The 18,178-nt window shown below is 39.1% G+C and overlaps 1 protein-coding gene across 2 annotated transcripts; it reads right to left on the bottom strand.

Annotated features, from left to right (window-relative positions):
- Positions 1-267: 267 nt before the first annotated feature.
- On the bottom strand, positions 268-18,150 carry Erp27 (endoplasmic reticulum protein 27). Of its 2 annotated transcripts, XM_027955924.3 has the most exons (7): positions 17,271-18,150; positions 16,831-16,931; positions 14,926-15,063; positions 6,576-6,692; positions 2,947-3,072; positions 1,383-1,580; positions 268-963 (listed from the first exon to the last, which is right to left on the bottom strand). In XM_027955924.3, the coding sequence occupies exons 1-7, from the start codon at positions 17,362-17,364 to the stop codon at positions 916-918; spliced, it is 822 nt and encodes a 273-aa protein (XP_027811725.1). In that variant the 5' UTR covers positions 17,365-18,150; the 3' UTR covers positions 268-915. The 2 variants fall into 2 exon arrangements, with proteins under 2 accessions (XP_027811725.1, XP_071466222.1); XM_071610121.1 differs by lacking the exon at positions 6,576-6,692.
- Between the last annotated feature and the right edge of the window lie 28 nt (positions 18,151-18,178).

Below are 18,178 nucleotides of genomic sequence, written 5' to 3'. Positions count from 1 at the left end.
CCTGCAGTGAGCCCCAGCCTGCCCAGCACCAAGTGCCCCCCTTCTCTCCCTAATTGACTTCCTAGCTCCTCTGCCACATTTGTACCAGTTCTTACCAGGATAGTCTCTACCCACCACCCATCCCACACACAGAGTGAACAGTAACACGCATGTGGCTTATGGCCTGCTGCTAAACTGTGAGCACTGAAGGGTGAGGGACACACGGCTCAGCTGGGCAGCTGTGTGTTTACAAGAGGTTCGGCCTGCAAAGAGATGCCAGTCTTCTCCTATAATATCATTGCCTTTATTTATTATATGGATTGTTGATTTACATGGGGAATTGGGGATGCTAAACAAGCATAGAGTTTTCACATGGTCTGTTTATGCTAAATTCAGAAACTTGGGGACATCATTTAACATCTGACAAAAACACAGAAGAGTGCTTAAAAACCATCTTTTTGTTCTTGGCCCTGAGTCAGAGAGAGAAGGGCTCTTATGAAGGAAGGTCGAGTTTCAATCCTTAGACAACCTCTAAACAGCGGGAACTTTGTTGTGTGGATCATGTGAAGTAGGCAAGCTCAGTACTAATGATACATTGGAACAATTTCTCTCTAGGAATGGCTCTCCTTCATACAAGTGTCATAGGATTTCTAAAGCCGTCCACCATAGGTGGGCCTACACAGCATGAATGTTCAATAGCAAATTAGATAGGGAGCCAAAGAGTACAGGGAATTTAAAAGAAAGAAGAAAAGTCAATGAGATTTTTAAGGAACAAAATGGAATAAATTCTCTCTCTCTCTCTCTCTCTCTCTCTCTGTACATGTGTGGTTTAAAGTCCTGGTGAATGTGTTGTTTGGTATCTCTCAGGTTTGAATGGCCTGTTTTTGTTCAGCATAATGTAGGTATGTGGTAATAAGTGGAAATACCAAGGAGAAGTCAAAGTTCCACTTTTGGAGTCTTTTCTTCTGATGTACGATTTTCTCTCTGTAAAACATCATAACACTGAAATTTAGATTTGGAGTTAATTCTTGCTTTAGGCTTAGAAAACTAGGCCATTTTGATTACTTCAGGAAGTGCTAAATCATTTTCAATTTTATCTCATGAGCTCTTTTATATGGATTTTGATTCATTTCCCATTGATACCTTAAGCAAAATGGCAAAATTCCAAATTCAGCTCCTTTGAATATGCAATACTTTTCCAAAAATACTTTGTTAGTTCTATTCCCATAACTAGTTCTATTCCCATAACTATTCCCATGAGCATCCTGATTCTGACCAGCACACACCCTCAAATTCATTCGCTGTTGATCAGATCCAGTAGAGCCCAGAAATCTTATTCAACAAGCAATAAAAGGGACAGAAGGAGAAAATGAAAATTGCTTTACCTGTACCCTCATACTTACCAACAATTTCCCTTCTAGAAATCCATCACAAAAGCTTTTCACATGCTCTACTGTAACTTCAGTTATAGGCAGTGTATCCCACTGATCGTCAATCGTTCGGTAAATTGCCAAAGCTGGCAGCTGAGACTTCTTTAGTTTGAAAAATGATATCACCTTTTCATTTTCCTTCATACCACTGTCCACCAGGACAAAGAGAATCTGCAGTTGAAGAAGTTTGAAAGAAAAAGCTCTATCAGAGGTCCTGGGGATAAACAGATTCTTTGTAATTGTTGTCGTTTACACTGATTAAACTTATGGTGTCACATAAGTTAAATCTCAATTGAGTTAAAATAAATCGTTCATTATTTTGTATTGCTTTAGTATTTTATTCCTTTGGTCAGATTTATTTAATTTTGAGCACATAAAATTGGAAGAGATTTTATTGATTTTATAAGGGAGGAAGTGTAGCCTACAGGTTAAGAGCAAAGAACAAATTTTAAATTTTACCTCTGGTATATTTAGTTGTGTGGCTTTTGGCTTATAACACAGCCTCTCTGGGACTCAGTTTTTTTTGTTGGCAGAATAGCTTTTGTTGGGGGCAGTGTGGAGAGTAAATGAGGTGATGCATTTAATATTTTTAGTATAGCATTTGACAGATAATAAGTGCTTAATAAATATTAACTATTTTGCAATCACATTCCAAAATCCCTTGTGGGTGCCTGAAACCTCGGATAGTACTGAAATTTAGATACTACATTTCTTTCTATACATACATACTTATGATATAATAGCTAATTATAAGCAATGTAATAGCTAATTAGAACAATTCTAACAATATGTTATAGTGAAAGTTATTTCAAACTTATTGTTTATTTCTGGAAATGTCCATTCAATATTTTCCGATCATGACTGACCATAGTGAAACTATGGAAAAGGGGGCTACTGTATATTGTTTGGTCAAACCTTGTATCCAAAGTAGAAATCTTTATAATGCAGTTGAAGATCATCTCCATTCAGTTGCACTGAATGCTTCCAGTCTTCAGCTTTTATTCTTAAAATAACTAATTTATTACTTTATTATCGGCTGGTTGTCATGATTAGAAAGGTCTCTAGCTGAACAGCCTTGAAGTAGTTAAGTTTTATTGTTTCGGCGATATCAAGCAGAACCTCATGAAGGAGGAAAGGGGAAGATAAAATACTTCTTGGCTATCTAATTGGAAGCAGGGCTTGACAGGTGTATATGCGGGGTAAACTCTAAGGTCTGTCCCAAACTCGACGAGAGTATGGTGGGGGGGTTAACAAATGGTGACTAGTAGGTGATTTTATTTTCTGTATCTTTATGTCTCTATTTTATCTCCACCTATCAATGCAGAAAACTATCCTTAACCACTGTGGGAAAACATGATTATATAAGCCTTTAATGTTACCAAACATAACATGTTTGATTTCAAATGATGCTATTTTTTATGTCCCACTCTTTCTTGATTTCTGAAACATACTGTCTTTCCTTATTTATCTCTCCTTCCTAGCCCCATCTTTCTTCTGGTGCTATTTATTCAAATGTCATGTCCCATTCCCAACTTACCTTTCCCTGGAAGAGCCTAGCTGCCTTCCGGTATCTGTTCATATTCTCGGCATACTCTGGAGATGCTTTGCTTATCACCAGGAGAAGATGAATCTCAATCATGGTGTTAAATAGGCCAAACCCAGTCTGGCAAGTATATTATAGTAGAAAGAGAGAAAGGGGGGAGACATTAGTGTCAATCCAGTGAATGGTAACACAAATGCAATTGGCCTCCAAGAGAGTTCTCAAAATCTCCCCATCTGTTTTTTTTTTTTCCATGCATCAGTGTAGATCCCTCTTTCCCACACTGCATAGGTTGGATGGAGAAACCAAGAGGATATTGTAGAAATGATGGAGTGTGACTTTGAGGTCATAAAAGTCATCATGAATTCTGCTGTGTTCTTCCCAATATCCCTCACTCTGAAGCAGCCCTATGGACAGATTCACATGGCAACAGTGGGGACCAACTTGCCAGCCACATGAGTGAGCCCTCTTGAAAGAAATTCTTCCAGCTCTACTCAAGCCTTCCAATGACTGCAGACCTGGTCATTGGCTGCAAACTCACCAGAGATGCTAGAGCAGAAGCACCTAGCCAAGACACTCCCAGATGGTTGACCTACAGAATTAGCATGAGATAATCAACATTCACTGTCTCAAGCTAAAATTTTAGAGTAACCTGTTACATGAACTAGACAACAAATATGCCATGAAACATATCAGTCGCTTTTTTTCAACTCCTTTTCATGTTGCAAAAGGAACACTTAAAATATGATTCTTGACTACAAATTATTCAAGCATACTTATTGAATATTTATTATGTGCAAGGAACTGTCTTCAGCTTTTATTCTTATAATAACTAATTGAATCCCTAAGATCCTGGTTTTTCAAGTGAGAAGACTGAGGCAGAGATAGATTAAATAGTTGTAAAATTTACATAAATGATGGCTTGGGATTCACATTAGGCAATCTGGTGCTAGAGTCCAAACTGGCTGGATCAGGATCACCTGGAAAAACCCCATGCAAATCAATTTAACCCCAAGTGTGGTGGATCCAGTCCACCTCAGGTCAACATGAAGGTGAGCTCTGCAGGAAACGGGAAGCATTGACCTTATTTGCTGATCGGCCATTCGGCATGAAGTTGTCAATGACATAGGGGACTGGGATAGCCACTAGCTGGATAAGAAGGGGAGAGGAAGGGTGAAACTGTGCTATTGACACCATTCATTTCACTTTCCCAAACCTGTGTTGCAGATCTATTTTAAACAAACCCCATTGCTTTCTACCTCTCCTAAATACAGAAATCACTGCTATAAAAATCAACATGTGCATGATAAGAGATTGGCCTCAGGGGGCCAATAGGTGGACAAGGAAGGCCTATGGAGTTTTTATCCTAAATACTTCTCCTTGGCATTTTAGAAAGAAAATGTGTTCTTCATTATTGCTGCTGACACAAGATTTTACATTTGGGAGAACAGATGATCAATAATTGACTCTTGTTTTAAATGCGTGTGTATCCAACTTCCTAAAGCAGAGATGGAGGATAATTTTTGGAAAGAGTCAAGAAAAAAAGTGGAGTCAATCCTGTCTTAGCAGAAGGGATTGGACAACAGAAGTGATTAGTGGAATCTGTGATTAGTGGCACAGCCTGGTTTTTCACCTTGAAGCCATCCACATGTTATTAAAAGTGCATGGCAGGCCAAAGGCATGGCTGTGATTTTCTGCCCTTGGTTACTGGTGCAAACTTCTGCATTATCAGTAGAAGAGAAATAGCTGTAGAAGAATGGGTAGCTTTCCAAATGAGAAAAAGAAATTTTTTTTGAGAAAAAAGTCACAATAAAAATTGAACTTGTTTCTGTAAAGAAATTCTTTCCTGATTTCTTCTTGAGATGATTAGCCTCCAGTAATAGGGAACTTTAAAAAGATACATTATTACTATGCAAGGTGAGAGCTGGACCAGGCTGAGAGCTCAGGCAGGCCAATCCTTGCCCTGCCCTGGCTGGGCAGGATTCCAGCAGGCTGGAGCCATTTACCTTGGAAGTGAAAGATCACTTTTCTGGGCCTCTGTGCACCCCTTTTAGCTGAATAGACACACAATCAGAATGACCCAGGCTAAGAATGTGTTCTTCATTATTGCTGCTGACACTGTGGTGTGTGTGTGTGTGTGTGTGTGTGTGTGTGTGTGTGTTTGGAATCTTGGCCAAAGTGGAAATGGAGTCAACACTCTCTAAAGATGGTGTGAGAAGTGGATGTGATTTTAGTCAACAGGAAAAGGGGTGTTTCCTCCTGTGTGGAGCAGTAGAAAAACCACAGAATGCACTCAAACAGACCCAGCACGAAAAACAGGGTAAGTGCAGAGGCTGTCTCTGAAGTTCAAGTTACTAAGCTAATGGCTCTAGGAGGTTACTTAGCTTCTCTGAACTCCCACTTCCTGTATTATAAAATGGAAATAGACAAGATGAGCTAATGTTCTGCCTTAAATTATGTCTTTTTAATTTACTCATTGTGTGACATTTGGTAATGTCACTTGGGTCTTGAATGTTGTCCTCTACAAAATGAGCGTAATAATTTCCTCCCTTTCACCTTAAACAATCAATTAAATGATTAAATAAGAATTAAGGGAGGATTAAATGAGAAAATGAGTATGAAAGGGCTTTTTATAAGTTCTGAAAAAACATAACTTGTGCATTAGGTGTTGTTTCTAGAGTACGCCTAGCACTTCTAAGTTGATGTAGGTCACTAGAAAATGAAAGGCAGGACATGTAAGATAATTGGATAAGCTGTAGAGTGTGAGAAGGCCAGAGGATGATCTGGAGGGTCGGTTGACACTTTTCCTCATATTGCTTGCAGCATGTGACATCAGAGGAGAACAAACCTGGATGATGAGGCCCCTGAAGATTTAGACAATGCTAGTCAAAATGCAGTTAGCATGTGGTGCCAGACCAGGAAATGTTAGTGTCCATAAAGAGGTACCCACAGAAAATAGGAATAGATGTTTGAAAATTTTATGTTGTTCTGGCATGCGAATATGTGATCAGTGGGTTTATTTGTTTATTTTTCTTTTTTGAGACTTGGTTTGGCCAACCTACCTGGGCTAGCCTCAAACTTGAGATCCTCCCTGCCTCAGCCTACTGAGCAGGTGGGATTACAAATGTGCAACACCATGCCCAACTAATCGGCCTTATTTTTTAAAGTGCATTTGTCTACTAACTTACTTTTATTTTATTTTATAAAAATATGGGTCACCAGTGCTTTAGGGGCAAAAAAAATCGACTTTCTGTATGAATTGGAATCTAACTCAAGAAATGTGATCTACAGCGTTGATCAGGGCATGGTGGCAGCAAAACTCAGAAGGTTTTTGAATCAGTCACCTTAACTTTGCATTTTGGCTCTCTTTCTTATTAGTTGTGTGATAAAACATTCGACTTTTCTGTCTCTGTTTCTCTTTGTTAAATAGGTAAAAGTCCATTAGTCCTGCGAGGTCACAGTATGAATGTTAATATAAACAACATACTAGGCTTTCAATTAAGGATGGTTACTTCACATTCCTGGTTAAAAAAGCAGAGCTCTGGGAGGAAAGGGTCTCTGCAATGAAGACAAGTGCCCTCCCTGACACGAGAGTTTAGGGGCCTGGCCCCAGGGACGTCGTTTACCATAGGGTTGTATTCTGTCACCAAGCGCAGGCTGTTGGTCTCAATGAAAAGGCTTAATTTGGCAGCTTCCATGTTTTCAACCTCTTCACCCTCTAACTTCAACTGTTCATTATCCACCTGGGAAGCACAAAGAAGGATCCGGTTGTCACCATTATATCTTTTTTTTTTTCCCAATAATTGCTAAATACTCTTAGACCACTATGAAACAAGCCTCCAGTAAAGCTTCAAAGACAGACAGAAAAGTGAGTCAGGAGGGTTTTCTGCCCTTGAGCGACATGTTTGTTTTTTAAAGATTATTTTTATGTAATGCAATTACTGATATATTTAATTATGAATTTTCCATTGGTTCTGCCTGTTCCAAATTCTACTTTTCTTCATTTCTGGCTCAGTTTTGAATTGACTGAATTTATATTATCCCCCCACATTTTTTTTTTTTTTTTTGGTTTAGAAGCCACACAAGTTTTAATTATTCCTTTAGGGATTACTGGCATGCATTATACAGCATGAATTTTTACATATTAGAATCTAATATTAATTGGCTATTCCATCCTTATCTTGACTTTAGAACATTCTCATAATATGGTTTATCTTCTGACTTCCTTTCCTGACCCCACGGTTGGACTTAGAGATGCTTGTTTTGTGTTTGAATTATAAATCTCACAAGACATCATCATTATTATTATGTAGTTTACACTTAAATTTATGCACATATTTACATTTTAGTGTTTCATCATTCATTCTTGCATTTTTGAGCTTCTACATGGAATGTTTCCACCCCTCTGCCTAGAGAAAACCTTTTAGTATTTTCTTTAGTATCAATTAACTCTTGGGGGACAAATTCTCTCAGTTTGGTTGTTTAACATATGATTTATTTCAAGTTTGTTTTTGAAGTCTTTTTTTGCTGGTGGTAGAATTCCAAGTTGACAGTTATTTCCCTTTGTGTTTGAAACAATGTAATGCTCAGTATTTTGTGTTATATTATTTCTAGTGAAAAATCAGCTGTGACCTATTTCTGTCCTGTCGAGATTACTTTGAGGGTAATCTTTTTTCTCTAGTTTAAGATTTTCTTTTCTTTTGAGATTTGAATATTATACTAGGGCATGGCTAAGGGTGGATCATACACATTTCATGTGTATACAGTTGTATGTGTATAAGTGTTTGTGTGCATTTTTCATGATCATCATAGTCCAGTTTCAAGGATAGGGATGATTTGTGTCGGTGCTCTACTGAAGTCCATGTGAGGGCTGATGTGCTTATGATTTATCCTGAAATTAGGTACAGTTTGGGGGATCCAAAGGAGATACTAAGGATGTTTTACTAGATTTACTTCCAATTTCCCCTGTGGGGCCTCCACACCAACATTTATTCTGTTGTCCCTTTGAGAATCTCTCAAAAATGTTGATAAATGTCTCATCCTTTAGACTGTTTTTTTTTCCCCTAGAACTAGAAAACGCCCCCAAGATGAAAAGCTGTACCCAATGTTCTTAGTTTCCATCTTCTAGACCTTGGTCTAGACATTTTCCCTTCTTTTATGATAACCTAGTTGTAAAAAATTATCTAGCTACCTGGTCCATTTTCTCAGCTTTGTATTTTAGTGTTCGTCTATCCTCAGTGCCATAGTTTGGATTTGGAATGTCCCCGAAGGTCCCTATATCGAGAGCTTGATTGTCAGCCTGTGGTGCTATCGGGAGGTAGTTGAACCTTTAGAAGTTGAGGCCTAGTATAAGAAAGCTAGGTCACTGGGGGCATGGCCTTGAATAGAATATTTCCCCCTGGCCCCTTTCTGCTTCTCTCTGCTTCCAGCCACCATCTCTGCTCCATCACATGCTCCCTGCTATGATGTGCTGCCTTGCCACAGGCCCCAAAACAGCAGGTTAATTGATCATGAACTGAAACATCTGCAATCACAAACCTTTACCCTTATTAAGTTGACTATCTTAGGCATTTTGTTGCAGTGACAGAAAGCTGACCAACACAGGTACATTAAAAGATAGAACTTCATAATTCTAGTTCTTGTTTCCAGAATTTTCATTATCTTCCCTCAGTCTACTTCTGCCCATAACAACATAAGATAATGCTTCCATTGCCCATAGCAACTATACCTATAGATAAAATCACCAGTGTCAGCCCCTGAACAATTTTGTGCATCTCCTAAAATAGCTTGGGTTGCTTTGGAGATCCCTGGGCACCTCTTTACCCCTTTCCCCTTCATCTGTTATTTTATATGATCTCTACCCAATCCGATCTTGCCTTAGTTGAAAATCACCCTTTTATCCCTATGATACTTTTTCTCAGTCTACCCAACAAAATCAGAGACAAATCTCACTTTAGTTTATGTAGGAGAGAATTCAGGGAAAGGGAAATTTAAGTCCCTACATAGTAAGAATCCAAGATTGATCCTTATTGTCATACTGGTGATGACCCTTATTTTCTATTTTTCATTTCTTTTATTTAAGATGATTCTCTATTGGGCTAATTAAAGGCAATATAAACTTCTGAGAAGCTCAATGCTCAGGTTAAAATTACCTATAGGGCTAATTTTATTAGTCCTGGATATAATGTAGTCATTCTCTTATAACCCATTTGTTCTAGAATTATTCATTGAGCACCTGCTATACGTTTGGCATGCAGGCTCAGATTGCCGCCATTCACTTAGAAGACCAATTAAGTGCTCTTTATTTTAAGACCTTTGTGCAATTTAAGTTTATGAAATAAATACTACAGAAAACGTTCTTATTTCTGAAAAAGATTTTGAAAAAAAGTCATCCAAACCACAGAATATTTTAAAATGTGAAGTCTCTGTATACATAACTGTTTTAAAATTCACAAAGTTCTAAGTAGATTACTTGGGAAAGAAAGAAAAAAGCAAGAGAAAAAGTCTGAGGTGGAGACCTTACCCAAATTTCTACCCCCATCCCTACCCTGAATTATTAAGAATGAGTGAAGAAATAAAATGAACATGCAGAAAACACTGGACATTGGAGGCTCTTCTGGATCTTTAAGCTGCTGAAGCCCGGATTGCCAGCTGGCCTGTCTCCTTCATACTTAAGACTTTGCTATTGCAACCACCAAAATCATCATTATTACAAAAACAATCAGGGCCCTTTTAATATCAAATATGTCTAAATGCTTCCTGATTATTTTTCTAGGAAATCTTAGGCCTGGCGCCTGAGCCCCAGCTGACCTAGCTGTGGGGTGGGCCAGGAGTCTCCTCCCACTCCCTTTTCCAGGCAGTACTTCTCATTTCCCAGAACAGGGAGAACAGGAAGCCCTGGTTACTCCAGGTGTTTCTGGACCTAAGGAATGCAGTACTGGGAGGCAGAGGAGGTGAACTGATGATAACATTCCCTAAGCAGAGAAGGAGGTTTAATAAAAGCCACCCTCCCGCAGTCTCTTGGGTTTGTCGTACCTCTTTTAACAAATCGTGTCCAATTACTGCATTGTTTTTTAAACTAATAAACTCTGGAACATTTATGTGTAGGGTTACTGGAAACAACATTTGAGCAGAAAATCTGCCTTCTGTGAAGATAATAATTTGCATAATGCACTGGAAAGAAAATCTGACCCTGGAACCAAGAACATTTAAAAAAAATATACTTATCCAGTGTTTGGAAAGAATTTTACTTAAGATATCCTATTATTTTTTTCTTCACAAGAAAAGGGATACAAAATAAAAGCAGAGCAGTAAAATGGGACGGTTTCTACCTAAGCATCCCCCTGGATTATCTGAAGGAGATGTTTTTGTTTTGTTTTACATATTATATCATCAATTGTTCCTTTCCTGTTTTTTACTATTTCAGTAACATTTGTTTGAATTCCTTTGGATTTCTCTGACAACACAGCTTTTCAGAAAATGTATTAAAAATCATCTTAGTTTACACTCAGTTAAATACCAAGGTATTAAATACTTTGGGTGGCAGTGAAAAATCATTTGTTAAACAGTTGCCCTCATGCTCCGGGTTTGTTTCCCTAAGCTGCTCATCTTACTGCTAGTGCATATTTTAGAAAAAATGTTTTAATAACTTGACATATATTGCTTCATGCATTTCTTATCAGTTTATTTTTATGCACTGGTTCCTTCTGATTCTCTTTGCCTGGTAAGTTACATTTCTTATAATAGGCACCCAATAAATAACTGCAAAAGGAATAGAGAATGACTTACTGTGCTTCTTTTACTATCCTAATGGGTCAAAGTTAGGCTAATTACATTTTTAAAAATAGAAGTGACTGAGAAGACCCAAAGCAGGGGAAGCATTCAAATAATATCCAAAGTTCCATTTTAGGACAGATTCATTCACCCCAGGGATTTCATCTGTGTTCAGGAAACAGAATCCTTTGGGAGAATGTAGAGGTCTCTCTGTTGTCACACAAAAGGCAGACTGTGGCCCCCAACAGCCCTGTCATAATATATGGCTCAATATTGTTCCCTGAATTTTACTGAAACTAAAACATTCATCTAAGTCAGCCCTTTTTGGAGAATGATATGTTCCATAAATACAGCTTATTCTGGCCTTTTATTTCTCCTATATCTTAATCATCCATAATATCATTAGTTTTTCACTTAATCATGAATTCAGCTTATCTTTAAATATGTTCTTCTAATCGTAAATGCTGTAAGTCTAAATTTTGAAATTTATTTACCAAAATATATAAAACCTAGATTAAATCTTGAGATATAATCCTGGCTTTCGATTGATTAGTGACACAGGAATAGGAGAATGGTTTAGGAGAAAGTAGTTAAAAAGAAAGGTATGTGTTATAGAACAAGGGACATTATAGTAGACAGAATCTAGTGTGAAAATGAGGGTTTTCTTTAGGGTTAAGTGCTTTTAGAAAGCCTTGATAGCATAATAGAAATGGTATGATTTGAGATCAACAGTGCTGGGTTTGGAATCAGACATCTGTTACTTTCTAGTTTTGAAACTTCAGATAATTGAATTGATTTCAGAGCTCTATTTTTCTTACTGTAAATGTAGGGATAACAATCTTCCTCAAATGCTTGTGAGAATTGTAACAGAACCAATCATAGATTAGACACACACACACACACACACACACACACACAAAACTAGCAAACAACTAAAACATAACAAACTGTGGATCTAAGATGAATAAAAGTACCAGAAAATTTGTGATAGGTTTATATTTCCCAAATCCTAAAATTTTAAGGGGTGGTGCCATCACCACCCCTTTAAAAAAAGTTATTCTAAATTCCTGAACAATAATCCTTTTAAAATGTGTACTAAACTTTTGAAAGAATAAACTGAGAAAGAAGTGTTTATCTAAAAGCTGGCACCACATAAGTCAAGCCTCTCCCAGCCTGGCCAGTGAAGTGCGCAGGAACCACTGTGTTGGTTTTTGGTATGGCACATAAATAATTGGGTCCACAGAGGTCTCAGGAGTTCATTTAGAGTGGGTCCATCACTAGTGGTAAACAAAAAACAGATGCTAGGGAGGAGTGAAAACCTCTGAGAAGTCATCAAGGGGTTTTACAAAGACTAAGCTGTAAACAGAGCTCATGTTCCTGTTAAAGAGTGTGAAGCCTGGAGAGCAGTTGGAAGAAACACCTGTGTTTTTCTTCCCAGTGGGTGTATCTTGTGAAGGCCCTTAATTCAGGCCTTCTTAAGATCTACAAACAAAAAACTGGGGAAGGTGAGCCTGTGGAACTGAAGCTGATGAGGACTTTTGCATTGAAGGATGACTCTCAATGGTTCGATGGCAATGGGAAAGACATCTGCCTCACCGTCCATGTCTGCCTTAACAACACTTTTCACAAAAAGGCTGGGTTTCGTTCTGTTTCTCCATAGTGAAAATATAGACTATCAACTATCGTGCAAGTGGGAAAGGGTGGCTCAAAGGTGCTCTTGTAGCCTCAGACATACTTTGGGAGGTGAGTTTGGTTTCTCAAATGCTTCTTGGTACCTTTTAGGTGTTATGGACCTGTGGACGTGGAATACAAAGATGAGACATAGAGTGTAAATGGAAATAGAGATATGGGTATATAGAGGAATGCTTAGGCTGATTTGGGGATTCCAGAGAGGCTCTCTGAAGGACAAGATGCCTGAACTGATTAACCTGAAGTATGAGGAGGAGTCAGCAGGGTGAGGCCCGGGGAAAGGGAGTCCTTGAGCTAGAAACATTCTGGGCAGAGGGGACTGGATAATCATCATGTGTATAGTTGGGGACTGAGAAAATAAATGCCAGGGTGGAAAACTGCTAGAAAAGGGACTAGAAAAGCACAAGAGACCATAGGTAACATTGAATATCTTGCAAACAGTGGGAAATGTTGAAGAAGTTTTAAGAGAGGAATGCCTTGGTCAAATTTCCATCTTAAATATGCCATAGTGGTACCAGTCTTGAAAATGGATATGAAGCAGTAAAAGGAGATCAGTTAAGAAGCAATTACAATCACAATGAAAATGATGCTTGGAGCCTAAATGGGAATGAAGTAGGAAGAGTGGAGTAATATAGATTCAAGATAGGAGGTGCAATTGGCAAAAGAGAGTGAATGACATAATCATTCAATAAAATAGTGTATTAGATGGGGGAAAATGGTTTAGCAGGTGCAGACAATAAATTCAATTTTGAGCATGTCAAGAGTATAGTGCTTAGGATGGTATAAAATGGTTATCTCCAACGAGCATTTGAATCATGAGAGAAGTCCATGTCGTAGGTAAAATATCCCAAATCCTCCGCAAACACATCATGGTCAAATATGAATTAGTTTGCTTAAGGAGAACATAGACATTCATTAATTGATTCACTCATACGCTCATTCTCTACAAATATCTCACGAACACCTGCTCCCAGTGCTGCCACATGGCAGACACTATTTTAGGCTCTGTGGATTCAGAAATGAACAGACCATCTCTTGCCTTCACTGAGCACAGATTCCATAACCTAGACTGAGAAGAGCATTGGGTCAAGAAGTAGTATAGGTAGAGGAAGAGAGGGCTCAGGAAGACTAAGAGAAATGGGCTCCGAGGAGTCAAGAAAGGAGAGAACACTGAAGACAATATCAACCGACACTAACTATGTGGCAGAAATGTTGAGCAAAATAAGACTGAAAAGGCATTTTTGCTTGGCCACACAGAGGCTGTGCTGACCTGAGTGAATATAGCTTTCATGGAGCCATGGGGCATATACTACATAACAGTGCCCAGCTGAAAGGAAGTCTGAGATACTGAGTATAACATACTCTTAAAGGAAGTTTGAATGAGAAGTGACCATGAGAAAGAAAAGATGGCAGCCACAGGGAGAGAAGGGCATTTGGTCCAGAAATCTTGAAAGCTCTATCCTGGGCTCTTGTTCTCATTTTCAGCACACTCTTGACATCTTTACTTTGACATTTCACCAGGTATTAAAAGTCAACAACCAACTAAAGCAGTAATAATCCCTATTTCTGCATATGCTCTCACTATTCCTGGAAACCCTGGCTTTAAACTTTACCCTCTTTCCATAATTTTGATGTCTGTTATTTGCTGATCATTTACTTAATCTAATTATCTAGTCATCAATCTGCTTTTCTTTAATTTTGACCTCTCTCCAGACCCTTAATACCTACCAAAATCTCTCTCTTTTTATGCCTACTAATTTACCCCACCCATCATTTCTATAACAATATTGCTAAAATACATTCCTATTCATGTTACTCCTATGATCTAAACGTTTTGGGGCTTTAAGGTGCCAACCAAATTTAGTATAACCAAATTAAATGGTGTTCTAATTTCTCCACAGTATGTGTTTAAACAGTCTTCTCTATTTTGTATTACTTTCTGCCTAACATGTACCCTGGAATCCAGTCAAATTGGCCTGGTCATTGATTTATAATTGAATTCGATTATTTCCCCCTTGGCCATATGGGTTTTTAGCTCTCCTTGACATCCCAGTCCAGTGCTCTTCTTCATATTTTTTTCCCAGAATTCACAGTTTTTGTCCCTTGAAGCGTGTAACACTTTATAGTCACACTATTTACATTGGATACTTGACTATTGCTTATAATCTATACTTTCAGATCTATGAAAACAAAGATCTTTCTCCTTTTAATTTATAGATGAAATGAATTGAAGCTAAAAAGTGCTAAGTGAGTTGCCCAGCATCTGGTGGCCGGTGAGCCACCAGGCAGCTCTTCAGCATCCTGTTTCCCGATTCTCACATGAGTCTTCTTTCTACTTCATCACAGCACCTGTTTGGCAACTCTTGGTTGAGTCACCATCCTTGTCAACAATGTCCCTGAATTTGGCACCAGCATTAGTGTTAAAGACATAGAGTTCTTTCCAGTCCCACAAGTTTATGAGTCCACAACCTGAACAAAACTTGGGAGGAGGCTCAGGTTGTCCACGCAACTTACCAGACGAAAGAGGGAAATGGAGTTCCTGGTGATGTTGTAGTGCGCCAGGACCTCAGAGTTATTGCTGATTCCAAATGACACATCTTGGAATTTTTGCACCATGCTATGGAATACAGACACTACTGGTATTTCTAGATCCTAAAAACAAGAGGAAAAATAATGCATAGGGATTATTTTGGAAGGAGAGAGAAAAAGAATAGAGAAGTAATATGCTCACTCAAACCAGAGTGAAAAAATTTAGTGTCTAGTGAAAAAAATTATCCTCTAGAACATAGGCTAAATTTTCAGTGGCATTTTGAGTTTTCCAGGATATGGCAATTAATAGGTTACTACTAAAACTGTGGCTAAGCCTGGGATTTTTGTCTGGCCTTATCATAGAGCTGAAGTTTATTAGTAGTCAAGAGGCTTCAAAATTAGAGGCCTGTGGAATTGGGCTATACTGACATTGATTACTTGAGGGGACAAATGTTTTGGGGACTATTTGTGGAGGAAAGAGGAAATGCAAAAATAAGAAATAGGTGCTATCAAAGGGGCCAAAAAAGAATGAGTAAAAAGAAAAAAAAAAGAGAATGGAAAGTTAGAAATTTCATTAAGAATGGTTTGTGTAGGATATGGGACAATAGCTCCCTCTTTTCAAACCTCTTTCCTGAGCATGAAGCTGTGTGCTTTCCTGAGCTTTGTGCATGAAGATAGTTTTCACATGTCCAGCTCTGCAACCCAGAGGTCAGGGAGCAGGGAGGTCACTTCTGAGTGTTGAAATGGGCATCATTTCCCTGCTGCCACACAATGTTTGCCCATAGCACCTCCAGGTGATGAACAGATGTGTGTTCTACCCTGCATCTCCCTTGGCTGAAGGTGATATGCAAGGAGAAAGAGGATGGCTAACAGCATTTGGGTTCAAGTACAGGGAGTTGGTAGCTTGCTTTTCTGAAAGGCCAAGTACAGTTTGGTAGAGGCTTTGAACATTTGTTCACCCAGGCTTCTTCCTCTTTTGTGATCTGCTCTTTCAGATGGAATTGCTCAAGGATCCAATGATGGCCTCTGGTGGCTGTTTAAGTCATTGCACACTCTTCCAGTTCACGCTTGCCCTTTCCTATCCTTCTGAGGGTGGCTGTTTTTGTCTACATCTCTCTCACTACTGGAAACTGCTCCTTGTCTTCCTTCCACAATGCATCTCCTCACAGCTGCTTCCGGCTGTGTACACCACTGACAGGGTAACCCTGAGTTGGGATCAACGAGTGGAAATAGGCAAGAAGGTCTGTAGTGAGGAGAGTAGGGGCGGGATCAGCTGTGGGAATTGCCAGATGCCACCACCAGAGATAAAGGAGAATGCTGGAAAGATGCCCTCTCATTTATGGCTGCTTTGGTTGGTCAAGCAGCCAATCTGGAAGATAGAGGTTAATACCTTCAATATATCAAAGTCATCATTTTTCAATATTTCAGAGAAGGCAGAGGCAAGGAAGAATGAGGGTCTACCTAGGGAAAGATTTTAGACAGAGGTAGCTAACCCTTTGGAGCTTTGGCACACACATATAAAGTCTTGCCTGTATTATAAAACGTTTATGCTTGCTTCTGCCTGTTTATATGAGAGAATAGACAAGGGCATTTAGAACAAGAGCACGGTTTGCTTCAGGTTTTCTTCCTGCAGATACTAACTTAGTTTCCAAGTATCTGGGGACAAGGAGATCCAACCAACAGACTCAGAACTCTTGAAGCAAGTATGAGAGAGACCTAATGTGGAGACTGGGAATTCTGTAAAATTAAAAAGTCTGAATTGATAAGCCGACTCTGAGCCCCACTACTTCTAAGGCATTGTCATCTGGACAAGAGGCCACCACCATGGCTCCCTGGAGGAAAAAGTTGCCTGGCTCATGGGGACACAGCAAGTGCAATATGTGGACAAACCTGGAAGAAGCCTATGATGGCCACCTCAGCAGCAGAGATGAATTCCTCGGCAGCTGGGACATCTGTGAGCCACATAGGTCCCTGGGCAGTACCAGGACCATCTAGAGAGAGAAGTAAAAGATGTCTGGATTGTGAGGTAAAGAAGCAGCTCTATAAGCAACTCATATAAGGCCAAGGAGATTGGAATTTCTTGGAAAGCTGTTACCGTTCCAAGGCTTTTAAAAAAAATCTAACATATGGAAGTGACCTCCCCTTATGGTCACTCTCTGAAGGATTCTGTTAAACTTCTCTTTGCAAGGCAACATACATCTTTATCATCTTTATCCAGCATATTTTTGGAAAATTTTCCAGGTTTAGAAGGAAAGTACCCAGAGAACTATCACATTCCCCTCCCTTCTAAAATTTTTCCCTTATGGTCATGCAAGTGCTTTCCATTTTACCTGAGGACTCTTCAACTTCTCCAGCAACTTCTGGGGCCAGTTCACATGTGAGGAGAAATAAGAGTAACAGGTACCTGGAGCAGCTGGCTTTCATTGTTCTTCTCCTGCTCCAACCCTGGACTCTGTATTTGGGGATGCCAATTCAGGGCAGCCCACTCTATGTTTAACTCGCTGTGCTCTGGGAACTTTGCAGCTGGCTCTAGGGGAACCTTCAACTTCTGAGATAAATGACCATGTTTAGTGACAGGGCCTCAGAATATAACCAATCAGAGTCTGACAGGTTCATTTGAATAAAAAAGTTATGTACTCTATACCAGGTATTGACCTAAGCACTAAGAACACAAAGATAACTATGGACCCACCCAAGCCTTCCCAGCTTAGGTTGTTCATGGGAGAGATGGACACATAAAGAGATCATTTAAATATAAAATAGAAAGTGATAAAAAATAGAAAAATCCATAAAGTACCCTGGATAAATAAGATTTTACCAGCAACACAAGAGAATGATTAGTCATTGAGAATTTCAGGAAGAAGGGAAAAATAATTGTGGGCAGAAAGGCATGCTGGGACATGCTTGCAATAGTTCTTTCTATGATAAGCAAAGCATCCGAGTATTGGCTTCATTTTGTAGGTGACGGGAACCTACTGAAAAGTCCTAAGCATGAGAGAAACTATGTTTGGTTTGGCCCACAAGTGCCTATGGGAAATCCAAGATAAAATTTCCACGGGCCTTGTGATATATAGGTCTCAAGCTTAGGAGAAACTCCCATAAGTAAATATTATGAAAGAAATCAAATTCAGAGTTTTCACCATCTGTATTCTGAACGCTCATTACCCCAAAGTACTATAGTAATGCATTCCCAAGGATGTAAATACTCCCAGAACTGTGGACCCCAACCCCATTCCTC

Source organism: Marmota flaviventris, chromosome 3, assembly GCF_047511675.1.
Source record: "Marmota flaviventris isolate mMarFla1 chromosome 3, mMarFla1.hap1, whole genome shotgun sequence".
NCBI classification, from domain to species: Eukaryota; Metazoa; Chordata; class Mammalia; order Rodentia; family Sciuridae; genus Marmota; species Marmota flaviventris.
Note: the sequence above shows the minus strand (reverse complement) of the source record. Positions and strands in the feature narration are given on the sequence as shown.

Coding starts and splice junctions, on each gene's coding strand:
- Erp27 (XM_027955924.3), bottom strand. CDS start 17,364: ATGAAAGCCAGCTGCTCCAGGTACCTGTTACTCTTATTTCTCCTCACA. Junction 15,064..16,830: donor CCATCATAGGCTTCTTCCAG/GTTTGTCCACAT, acceptor TCTTGTTTTTAG/GATCTAGAAATACCAGTAGT. Junction 964..1,382: donor TTCTAGAAGGGAAATTGTTG/GTAAGTATGAGG, acceptor GATGTTTTACAG/AGAGAAAATCGTACATCAGA.